Raw genomic sequence first — 11,811 nt, 5'->3', positions numbered from 1 at the left:
GATTAAGAGTTAAATCGCCAAATATGTCTCTTGCGCGACAAATGCATGGGGTTGCCTTGCGTTTGCATTAGTAAAGTGATTTGATCTGATTCGGACTTAAAGGTCGATGTTTAGATTGCGGCAAATACCAAAGAATATCTTCCCTTTCATTAATTACCGATATATCTCAACTTCCCGAATTCTTACCATGGCTTACAAAGTGCAGAAGTCCGACCAAGAATGGCAGGCTATACTCACCCCAGAGCAATTCAGGGTTCTGCGACAGAAAGGCACTGAGCGTCCCTTTACCAATGAGGACATCAAACCTAGTGATAGTAGTGGAGTCTTCCAATGTGCCGCGTGCGATAGCCCCTTGTACAATGTGAAGACCAAGTTTGATAGCGGCTGTGGATGGCCGGCGTTCTACGAGGCGATCCCCGGTGCTGTTGAGCTCCATGACGATAGCACTTTGGGCATGCAGAGGACCGAGATGGTTTGTAAGAACTGCGGTGGTCATCTTGGCCATGTTTTTCGAGGAGAAGGATTCCCCACCCCTACTAATGAACGGCACTGTGTTAATGGTGTCGCTTTGAAATTCCAAAAGTAAGCTGCATTGATCTATCAAACTACGGTACCACGATTTGTGTCGGCAGTAAAATATTGAGGACAATTGACCCGGTAAACAACTATCCGCCAAACAATACTATTTGGCCCTTCATTTTAGTAATATATTATATCTAACCGAGCACACTTGAAATACATTACATGTAGTAATCGAGAAAACATGATTTTCGTAAGATGTACCCCGAAAATATGAATCTATATGCAATAAAGGGCTACAAAGGGCATCCAATATCCATATTAATTAATGAAGGGCTATAATAGGTTGAACCTATTCACGGTATCTCTACAGCATCTTCATGAAGTATTAGATGAAGTATACGCATATCCGCTGGATGAAGCAGTTAGAGACGAGTTTGCCGCCAGTAGACCACCGTTCTACGGAGTTGCCTAATTCGGAAGTTACATGCGGAACTGCATGAGCCGCACGGCTGACAATAGGGGCTGCTCGAGTGCATTTATAATTGAGGCTATTGGCCTCCGGGGAATCTTGGAAATATAACGAGAAAAATGTCGTCAACAGATTCATTATTGCCCCCAGGCATCTACCAGTATGGGTCTGTCGGTTCTGTACCCGATGATGATGAAGTCGTGACAACGCGAAAACACGAAGCCAAATGGCTCATCAAGAGTGCTACGCCAGTAAGCGTGGCTTTCATGCTTCAGCTGTCGTTAACCACAATTTCCCTCTTTACAGTTGGCAAACTAGGCAAAGTTGAGCTGGCCTCAATGTCACTATGCATTGTACTGGTAGCCGTAGTCGGCTATGGAATGTTCCAGGGTGCAGCAACAAGCATTGATACACTAGCTGCACAGGCATTCGGCAGGAAAGACTACCAAATGGTCGGAGTATGGTCTCTTAGATGCACTATTCTTCTCTGGATTACATCTATTCCAATTGCCATAATTTGGATGTTCCCGCACCCATTGCTACGGCTCATTGGACCTGAGGAGGAGGTCATCGCAAATACCGCCATGTGCATGAGACTCATGGTAATTGATTTACCATCATATGCACTCAATGAGGTATTCAGGCATTATTTCCAAGTCCAGGGCATATTCCATGCAGGCACTTGTGTGCTGTTGATCTCCACCCCTATCAATATGGTACTTAATTACTTCCTGGTGCTGAGCCCCACAACTGGGTACGGTCTCGCCGGCGCCCCGGTTGCAATTGTCATTACAGACTACTTTACTACGATTCTTTCTATCGGATATGCTTATTTCTTTACTGACAGGAAGTGTTTCCCGGATCTTTCAGTTGATCTATTTTCCGGATGGAAGCCAATGCTCAAGCTCGCCATCCCAGGGGCTATCATGTACGAAGCTGAATGGTTGGCGTTTGAAATTGTCACCATTGCATCCTCCAGACTCGGGACTACGGTCATGGCCGCTCAAAGCATTATCGGCAACATCTGTTCCCTGGCATTCCAAATTCCATTGTCGCTCGGGTTGGCTGCATCGACGAGGACTGGAAATCTTATTGGATCGCGATCTATTAAATCAGTTAAGATCGCTTCCCGAGTTGCAGTCCAGTCTTCCAGCGTCACTGCGATTTTCAATGCCAGCACAATGTACTTGCTTAGGTACCAACTGGGCGCTATTTTCAGCAACGACGCTGATGTCATTCAGGTCGTAGCGGCAACAATTCCATATGCAGCAGTGTTCCAACTTAGTGACAGCTTGAACTGCGTCACCGGTGGAATATTGAGAGGGCAGGGCAGGCAATTCATTGGAGGCGTATTGAATGTGATATTCTACTACGTGTTGGCTATCCCATTGGCTTTTTTCGCGGCATTTGTATTGAAGGAAGGACTAGTAGGATTGTGGGTTGGCTTGGTACTGGGACTCTCATGCGTCGCTATCCTTCAGATGTACTTTGTCCTGACCTCTAATTGGAAACGCTTTATTGAAAACCAGTTGACCGATTTCAAGTAGCTTATATTCTGCAAGTAGCATTTAAATCATGGTTTAATAGACGAACTAATCCCACATAGAATAAGGCCATATCCTCTGTAGCCGGTAACGGTTTTATGTTTTTTCTATCTCTCTCCTACTGGATGTGTGTGGCTCAATGTATGTCTCAAGTAATAGCAATATGAATATATTCGGCTTTGGTTCATGCATTGTATTATATAGAAGTTACGGGGAAATCGTACACCCTTTACCTGTGCGGTAATTCTACCATGGGACTGCAATGTTAGGAGAGTTCTTGGATTTTACTCTAGCTAAGTTATCAATCTAAGCTCCTTTCCTCAATGACCTAAAATAATGGAATAATCGGCCATTCAACGCCGAATATCGCTGGATAATTGGGGAGAGTGTGTGCTCGGAGCTCTTGAGTTCTGAGACGTTGGAGCCGCGCGCGGCTTATAAATTTCACCAATTTAATTAATTAAATTCAGACTGAAAAATATTTCAGTCCACGAAGTACGCCCAGACTGATAAAAAAAATCGAAAATTGATTCAGTAGGCAAGCGATATCCTACTGCTGGAATATAGAGAAAATGGCCAAGGGAGAGTTTGCCAAGAAGGTATTGAAGCGGAAAGCCAGCTTTAGCAGTGGTAGTGGGCCCAAGAAGCTGAAAAAGAAGAAGGAGACACCGGCCAAAGCGCAGGAAGCAGTTGATGTCGAGGATCTGAAGTGGAAGCCGGTAGAAGTTCCGGATACTCTTGATGATTTCGAAGGATTCTTCGGCCTAGAAGAAATTGACGGAGTCGGAGTTGAAGTGGTGAATGGACAGGTCAAGTTCACCAAGAATAAGACCAACGACGAGGTTCAAGATCAAAAGGAAGAAGTGTTTGAAGAGGAAGAAGAGAAGGGCGTGGATGAGGATTCTCAAGAGTCCAAAGCAGACAAGAAGCCAAAGAGCAAAAAATCTAAAGCCAAGCCGGCAAAGATTAACGCTCAAGGCCTCGGAGATGTAGATTTTACAGCATTGGAGGGAGAAAAGGAGGAGATCAATCTCCCCGATACATGGAAGCTGGATCTTCCACAGCCAATTCGAAGGGCGTTGCATGAAAAGAAGTTCAAAAAACCAACTGAAATCCAGCGACTTGCGATTCCAGAAATCAGAGCCGGACAGGATGTGATTGGCAAGGCTGCGACCGGTTCTGGTAAGACTCTTGCATACGGCATCCCAATCTTGGAGAACCATATTCTTACTGGAGAGGACAAGAAGTGGCCCTCGGGGCTGATCTTTGGCCCCACACGAGAACTGGTGCACCAGATCACGAACCATTTGAAGGAAGTTTCAAAACACACTTCGTTTGGCCCCAACAGCATTGTAGCCATCACTGGCGGTCTGTCTATTCAGAAACAGACGCGGTTGTTGTCTAAGGATCCAGCTGTTGTGGTTGCTACGCCAGGGCGATTCCTGGAGCTTTTGCAGTCGAGTAACGAACTTGCTGAAAAACTTAAGAATGCCGAGACTCTGGTGCTTGATGAAGCCGATCGACTGATCCAGGACGGCCACTTTGATGAAATGGAGAAAATCCTGGATATCCTTGGGCGAAGACGACGACAGACTTTGATCTTTTCCGCTACTTTCCAGAAGGAGCTGATGTCTAAGCTTACCAACAAGCGAAGCAACAGAAAACATGCAGATATCATGAGCATTCTCAAGGAAAAGATCGAATTCCGACAGGAGCCCAAGTTCATTGATACAAATCCAGCCGAGGCAGTTGCTCGACAGGTGACTGAGGGGTTCATTGAGTGCAATGCGCTGGAGAAAGACTTGTACTTGTATTACTTCATTCTAACCTACCCTGCGCGAACGATGGTATTCGTTAACAGCATCTATGCCGTGCGACGAATCGCGCCAATGCTCAAAGAACTTAATGTACCAGCATTTGCGTTGCACTCCGAGATGATCCAGAAACAGCGATTACGATCGCTGGAGCGATTCCGCAGCGAGCCTAAGGGTGTGCTTATCGCCACTGATGTGGCTGCTCGAGGTCTGGATATCCCGGCCGTGGATCATGTAGTCCACTACCACGTTCCTCGGTCAGCAGACATGTACGTTCACCGATCGGGGCGAACTGCGCGAGCAGGCAACGAGGGTGTGGCAGTTGTTCTGTGCAGTCCAGACGAGGCTGCTCCGCTGTTTAAGCTGCAAAAACTTGTCAAAACCAAGATCCAGCCATTCGATGTCGACTTTGACCTTGTCAATGCTCTAAGGAGGCGAATTGACCTTGCTCAAAAGATCTGCGAGTCGGAAGCAATTTCTTCCGGCAAGAAGAATGACTGGCTTAAGGAGGCTGCTGATGATCTTGGCGCGGATCTCGACGAGTTTGAGGAAGAGTTCAACCAGTCCAATAGACTAAAGGCCAAGGAGAAGAAGAAGCTGTCCAAGGCTGAGATCAAGTCGCTGCGTGGTGAGCTGAAGCACGACATGGAGCAGCCATTGATCCGAAATAGGTCGAAGTACATCACTTCGGGTATTACCAACATGGCACAGATGATTGTTAGTGGAAAGAGCCACGAGAACGTGCTTGGCAAGGTTAAGGAGAGCGCACTCGAAAAGCTCAAAAAGAAGCCAGGCAAAAAGAACAAAAAGAATATATAGACGAATAACTATTGTTAGTTTATCTACCACTACTAATTGTAGCTAGCGATATTGGCACGCCGCACGAACCAGCCGCATACGGTTTTGAATAGAGGAAGGGGGTTTGGGGGCTCTGCCCCCAACTACGGGGTCTGAAGCAGAGCCCCAGCTGACGATGGCCAAACTCCCCGGGGGCTCGGCTGGTGTGTGTGAAAGAGTGTGTATAAATATGTAAGCGATTATACAAAGTCGTCATCGTCGTCCCAGAAGTCGTCCTCGTCATCAGTCTCGAGCTGCTCAAAGTTGACCTGGTACCGCAGCATGGCACCAATACCACCAAAGCCTCGCACGAACTGGGCACCCTCCTGACTTCTATCGGAAACAAACTCGAGGGTGGCACCAAAGTTCTTGTAGTTCTCGGCGAGCCACTCGAGCAGCAGCTGCTCATCGACAACCTCGAGCTCCTGGCCGGTGGCCTTGTCAACGAGGTAATCCTTGTTTGGCGAGTCTCGGGCGGCATGCGCAATAGATTCATTGCCCTCCTGGTCCTTGAGGGTGTATCGTACAATGTCGAGAGCCTCGTAGACGATTACAGTCTCGCACGCGCCCATCTCGAGGGCCTTGAGCGTGTCGCTGATACCGAAGCAGAACTTGCCAGTGTCCTGGGCGATCTCCTCAAAGTACTTGCCAATAAGCTTCTTCTCCTGGATGAACTTGACGTTGGACAGCGTCTCGGCCGACAGCTCAATGGCCTGGTTGAAACCGTTTTCACCACCGTACGACACGTCAACGACCTTGACGACCTTCTCCTGCAGTCGCTTGTCAAACAGGTCGGACTGGGACAGCTCCGTCTTGAAGTCGGCGGAACCGGCCAGTACGAGACCAGTCACGTTGACCTTGTCGGCGGTGATGAAGTTCTGGACCGCCGTCTCGGCGACCTTTCGCACGTAGTTGTGTCGCTTCTCCTCTCGCAGACGCGCGAAACGCAACGCGGACTGACCACCACGACCGTGCTTCTTGGGCAGGTCGACGGTGAACTTGTGCAGCACCTCTCGCGTGTTTCCGCTCAGCGTGCCAAACAGCGCGCCGTTACCGTCCATGATGATGAATCCAAACTTGGAGTCGCTCTCCAGCAGCTCGGACAATGCTTCAGTGTGGAACTTGTTGTCGCACAGGTAGAGCGACGTGTTGATAGGCTTGAACGGCTCAAAGTCAATGTTGACCTTTCGCTCCTTGCCCTCGGCGGTGATGATTTCACCGCAGTAGATAACCAGGCCATTTGGTGGCACCTTGTTGTACAGCTTGAGTCGCTGCTGCGTCGACGTGATCGCAGACAGCACAGACAGTCGGTTCACTCGCGACTTGATATTCGAGGCAGTGCCGTACTCGTCGGCAAGCATCTTTTGGATTAGTGGAATCTGGCCCTTAGGTGGGATAATGAGCGAGATCATCGAGGTACCGTTACCTCGGGCGGCTTCTAAGCTCTTGATCAGCTTTTTCACCTTCCAGATCTCGATGTTCTTCTCGGCCTCGGTCTCTTCTGGTCCTGCCATTTTTTGGTGGTTATGCTCTATCTATAAAATGACGCAGGTCGTAACTGGTAACTTTTCAACTTTTTTTTTTCGAACTTCGCTTTATGGCTAATGCCGCTGTCCCAGGGGGCGCTTCCCGGGATCGCTCAAATTTTCCAAATTTTTCTGCGCGCGCCACCCGACTTGCCGACATTGCGACTTCGCCCGTCAGCGCAACAAGGCAAGTCGCCGGCTATTACGGCTGGGTACTGAGATTATCGGTATATGGGGGCCAAATTGCGATATCTGGAAGAGGTAATACCCAGATTTTCTGACATTGGTTCGTGGTTTGCTGTTATAAGTGTAGTCGGATGTGTAATTCTAGGTAGAGCTTGGTCATCGGTTTAGGGTAATGTTTGAAAGAACCGCCTTCGAATCATCGATCAACGTATTAATTAATTTCTTGAGGGATTGATATTCTGGGATGAGTTTATGGTTGATTACTACAGGATTTTGCCACAGTTAGTTCTTTTCTGGTCCAAAAATTCATTGGCAACCAATCTTACGTACTAACGATTTGATGACCTTCAGCTGCTCAATTGTAGATCGCTCAACTGTAAATCGCTCAATTACTGGTCAATTGTTGTGAAAATAAAAAGGAAGAGAGTTTGATGAGGCGGAATGGATTGTTTATATAATGTTGCTGTGGTGGCGTATGGCATGCCCGGTGTCATGCGCTATGAGAACAAGGGCACATCCATGTCAAATGCATATCCCTCCTACAGCCAGAGATCGAATGTAATCAATCAATTGTATGGTATTACTTAGTAGATCTATGAATGGTTACTAGCTGGGAATTGTGCGTTATAAGTTCTTAATGGCGAAGGGTTAGAGTTCTGGGAGCGTTACAACTACCGGAACTAAAGCGTCGTGATAATAGATAGTTTTTGCAGACAGGCCTCTCCCTAGGGTAGTAAAGGACTTCTTGAAGTACCTAAGGCTTGAATATCTAGCAGGTGAAACAAATTCTCAAGTAGTACTGGTAATGGTAGAAAGGGTTTATCTCCGCATAGAGAGGGGACTAGCATGGCGTGTGGAACCGGAATCACGAACGAACAACTCTAAGTGTAACAAACGAAACGATACAGCGCACGATGTAGTATATCAACACAGCTATTTGTCTGTAATGGATTGTTCCACAGGTATACTGGGGGCCAGCCCCCAGACCCCCGTAGCTCCGCTTCGCGGAGGATTGTCATGCAGTTAAGTTCATTCAAGTCTGCATATCGCCAAGTCTATGGAATAGTCAACTTCTAAAGGAAGAGAGAGGCTAAATCTATATCGATAAAAGCCACTTAGGGTAGGCTAAAGGGCAACTACTAATCAGGAAATGATATCTCCAATTGGAACTACCTGTAATAACCAGCGAAAGCCAACGGGGATCTAGTCAAAGTCCTCAATACAAATCACTACTCGTAGCATTACGTCACATCAAATGAATAGCTGAGTAATTCCGATACTTCCCCAAAATACCATAGCCTATCAATTCTATATTTCCTAAGAGAGAACGACCTTTTAGGCGAATGTACAAAGGATTATGATAGTTTTTCCGAAGTCGGACCTATTCTACTAACTCTCTAATCAATTGCCTTCAGCATGAGTAAGAAGCCCCCCCCCTCCGCGTAGCGGAGCCACGGGGGTCTGGGGGCTGGCCCCCAGGATACTCCTCCTACAACTAATTACTTGCTGGCTACCCGGAGCTACAGTGGTACTAGTAAGGCTGGGGAGTCGAGGAGGTTTTGGAACGGCGGAACGAAGGTGCCGATGGGCCGCGCGCGAGGAAAAACACCGCCCCGGGCCGGTGAAAGGAAAAGGGGGTTTCCGACATCACCTAAAACGCATCGTAAGCGGAACGAGGACAGAGAGATGGACAGCGATAGCGACTCGGAAAGACCACAGGAGGTGAAGACAAAGTCGCGGAGACCGCCAAACACTGCATTCCGGCAGCAGCGGCTGAAGGCATGGCAGCCGATTTTGACCCCGAAGACGGTGCTACCGCTCTTCTTCTTCATCACGATCGTGTTCGCGCCTATTGGCGGACTGCTGCTATTCGCGAGTAACCAGGTGCAGGAGCTCGTTATCGACTACACGCACTGCGAGAAGGATGCGAACACAGACTCGTTCACCAACATACCGGCCCAGTACGTGTCGTATAACTTCAAGGGCTCCGAGTCTCCGAGCAACCCGGCGCAGTGGAAGGTCATTCGCGACCCATCGCACGACTATAACTTCACGTGTCGCATCCAGTTTGATATCCCGACTGATATGGGCTCACCGGTGTTCCTGTTCTACCGGTTGACGAACTTCTACCAGAACCACCGACGATACGTGCAGTCCTTCAATGAAGACCAGCTCAACGGTCAGGCCGTTTCGGCTAGCAAGCTCAAGTGGGCCGACGACTGCAAGCCGCTCATTCTTGATAGTGCCGGTAAGCCGTACTACCCGTGCGGTCTCATTGCGAACTCGTACTTTAACGACACGTTCAGCTCGCCCGTTCTGCTCAACCCGTCCACCACGAATAAGAACAATGTGACGTATGAGATGACGAACGAGGGCATTGCGTGGGCAACGGACCGTAACCGGTTCAAGAAGAGCGAGTATAACTATACGGAGGTGGTTCCACCGCCAAATTGGGCGCGAATGTTCCCTGATGGCTACACTGAGGCGAACTTCCCGGATATCTCGGAGTGGGAGTCGCTACAGAACTGGATGCGAACAGCGGGCCTGCCCAAGTTCTCCAAGCTGGCTCTGCGGAACGACACTGCGCCATTGACCAACGGATCGTACTCCATCGACGTTGGGTACAACTTCCCGGTGATTGAGTACGACGGCACCAAGAGCATTGTCATTACTACTCGGACTGTCATTGGAGGCCGAAATCCGTTCTTGGGCATTGCTTACCTTGTCGTGGCTGGCATTTGCTGCGCGCTTGGCGTGGCGTTCTTGATCAAGCATCTCATCAAGCCGCGGAAGCTCGGCGACCATTCGTATCTCTCGTGGAACAACGACCAGGGCTCTTCCACGGGTCGAGACAGTGCTTCCGCCCAGCGGCGACTGTAATCCCTCGGGTTTTTTTTATATTGTCGTAATTTATTAGGTTTTGCCGTTTCCTCCGCTGTATTCGCTGGGCTGGCCCTCGAATGCACCCCCCGAGAGTACTTGGGGGGACTCAGTCCCCCCAAACCCCCCTGGGGCTCCGCTGCGCGGAGGAATTGAAGGTATATTCACTTAATTCTTTTTATCATGCCTAGCGAGAATTGTTTCCGTAGTCTAACGTGCCTGCGTAACTAATTGGGAAGCTTGTCTATCAAATCGTATGTATCGGTATTCTAATGTGAGGGGTATGGATTGACATGTTTAAACTTGACAATTGAATGAACTGTCGGTACTCAATTGACTAGTAGCTGAATTGGGGTTATATGTTTCATTATAGTCTAATTCATTTCGCAGTTCTACCCCATTTTGTCCAGACCACTTGAAATCTCACTTATTTCAGCTAGTAGTTATAACAACTTCGAGTATTCTAGAATGCTTACTTTTCAACCATCGGCCAACATCAATGTGTCCTCTGTGTTCTTAACACTAGGGTAGCCCGCCTGGAGGAAGATCTGCAGATGTCTGGGATGTAGCAGAAGAATAATGCAGGGTGATAAGCTAGTGAGCGACATCTTCAACACTAGTCGGCATTCCCATGGTTCTTTTCATTGCTGCCACTGAAGTTACCTAACCAGTATGCTATATTCTCCATTCGGGACCTCGCTCTAAGATTGTTTTCAAGCAGAGCCTGCTTAGAGTAACGGGACACAAAATAGTCCTCAATTAGAGATTAGAACGGCCATCAAAGCGCAAATGTTCGTCACTCTACGATTGCTTGATTCTGAAAGTTCAGGCATAATAGCAGCACAATCCCGGCGTAGTATTCAAGTAACTCATCTCAAGGATTAACTATGGGACAAATTAGGTCAATAAATTTCAACTTCCGCTTGATAATTGGTGCCACTATTTAACCGCTAATACATGTATAAATATGCTTTTAATTGCCTGTAGTAACAATATTTACCTTTGCAAACCGAGCAGTGATTCTTTCGAGAAGTGCGGCGCTTGGTTTCCCCATAACTTGAAGCTCGCCAACATCCAACTCTGGACCACTCAATCGTTTTGCCGTACTCTCAGAGACTGTCAAACAAGCCAATTGCTCATAGCAGCTCAAGAAGACGGTCGATTTGCTCGAAATTGATTTAATAGATAATGATAGGTTGCCTCTTGGGACGTGGATCGTAGTTTCCCCTCTTATCTCAAAGCTGTTGATATAGATCTTAAGATCCTTTTTCGTGTGTCGGATAAACTGGATAAGATGGTCACATACGCTCTTGCTGGTTAATCGGTCAACAGTTATCGACTCAATCACAGGGCTAACTCTCTCCAATTCTCTGCGCCCAGCAACTCCAATTTTTGAGATTTCGACGTGCAGCTTAGTAAATTCTAACTCTTTGCCTGAGAGTATGTCCAACGATTTGACAATTTGAAACGCTGGCCCACTTTCGGAAAAATCACCACGTCTAAACGTCAGTTGCATATCTTCGACGTATCGCGTTGGTTTCATAACCTTCTCCAGAGCGGTGTCAAGTCGTTTCCCAGCGTTCCCAGTGATTTCAAACTCCAGCCTCGTTATCCCAGCTAGTTTGCCTAGAGCTAGAAATACTGAAATGCGAGGTACCTCTTCGGCTATATCAATTGGTGGTTGTGAAAGGAATCTCCACTCAACCGTGTGGATACAACCCCATATCACTAGCGATATCAAACGGGAAATTATCTGACCATTTTGGCGAATTCCTTCGGCTTGGTCTGCTGGGGTCCTTAGTGGTACACGATACACATAGCTGGACACCTTGCTGGCATACGTCAGTTCGTTTTCTGTGTAAGTAATCAACAAGTCGGTCCAGAGTCCCGCTTTAACTACAAGTTCTCGATCCGGCATTTCAGCCTTATAAGGAGCGAAATCTCTCGTATCGGTAACAAAAAAATCATTCACCTGCTCGCTCATTTTGCTCAGGTCGTGGAGAGGAGAAGTTACCACAATATTATTTGAAAAA

At 47.8% G+C, this 11,811-nt stretch overlaps 6 protein-coding genes across 6 annotated transcripts; 4 read left to right on the top strand and 2 right to left on the bottom strand.

Moving 5' to 3' along the window:
- Positions 1-106: 106 nt before the first annotated feature.
- On the top strand, positions 107-586 carry MXR2 (peptide-methionine (R)-S-oxide reductase; the record flags this gene model as incomplete). Its single annotated transcript, XM_076683569.1, has 1 exon — positions 107-586. One exon carries the CDS (start codon positions 107-109, stop codon positions 584-586), a length of 480 nt encoding a protein of 159 aa, XP_076542196.1.
- A 524-nt stretch (positions 587-1,110) lies between these two features.
- On the top strand, positions 1,111-2,538 carry ERC1 (MATE family efflux transporter; the record flags this gene model as incomplete). Its single annotated transcript, XM_076683568.1, has 1 exon — positions 1,111-2,538. One exon carries the CDS (start codon positions 1,111-1,113, stop codon positions 2,536-2,538), a length of 1,428 nt encoding a protein of 475 aa, XP_076542195.1.
- A 569-nt stretch (positions 2,539-3,107) lies between these two features.
- MAK5 (ATP-dependent RNA helicase) lies at positions 3,108-5,168 on the top strand (the record flags this gene model as incomplete). Its single annotated transcript, XM_076683567.1, has 1 exon — positions 3,108-5,168. The coding sequence occupies one exon, from the start codon at positions 3,108-3,110 to the stop codon at positions 5,166-5,168; it is 2,061 nt and encodes a 686-aa protein (XP_076542194.1).
- Positions 5,169-5,386: 218 nt separating this feature from the next.
- On the bottom strand, positions 5,387-7,302 carry SUP45 (translation termination factor eRF1; the record flags this gene model as incomplete). The annotated part of the gene is made up of 2 exons (XM_076683566.1): positions 7,229-7,302; positions 5,387-7,161 (listed from the first exon to the last, which is right to left on the bottom strand). The coding sequence occupies exon 2, from the start codon at positions 6,698-6,700 to the stop codon at positions 5,387-5,389; it is 1,314 nt and encodes a 437-aa protein (XP_076542193.1). The 5' UTR covers positions 6,701-7,161; positions 7,229-7,302.
- A 1,282-nt stretch (positions 7,303-8,584) lies between these two features.
- Positions 8,585-9,778, top strand: CDC50 (CDC50/LEM3 family protein; the record flags this gene model as incomplete). The annotated part of the gene is made up of 1 exon (XM_076683565.1): positions 8,585-9,778. The coding sequence occupies one exon, from the start codon at positions 8,585-8,587 to the stop codon at positions 9,776-9,778; it is 1,194 nt and encodes a 397-aa protein (XP_076542192.1).
- Positions 9,779-10,751: 973 nt separating this feature from the next.
- TRVA0_009S01552 (uncharacterized protein) lies at positions 10,752-11,762 on the bottom strand (the record flags this gene model as incomplete). Its single annotated transcript, XM_076683564.1, has 1 exon — positions 10,752-11,762. The coding sequence occupies one exon, from the start codon at positions 11,760-11,762 to the stop codon at positions 10,752-10,754; it is 1,011 nt and encodes a 336-aa protein (XP_076542191.1).
- Between the last annotated feature and the right edge of the window lie 49 nt (positions 11,763-11,811).

This window comes from Trichomonascus vanleenenianus (genome assembly GCF_965637985.1).
Source record: "Trichomonascus vanleenenianus strain CLIB 3782 genome assembly, contig: TRVA0_009S, whole genome shotgun sequence".
In the NCBI taxonomy this organism is placed as follows: Eukaryota; Fungi; Ascomycota; class Dipodascomycetes; order Dipodascales; family Trichomonascaceae; genus Blastobotrys; species Blastobotrys vanleenenianus.
The sequence above is the reverse complement of the archived record's forward strand: the minus strand, read 5'-3'. Positions and strand labels throughout refer to the sequence as shown.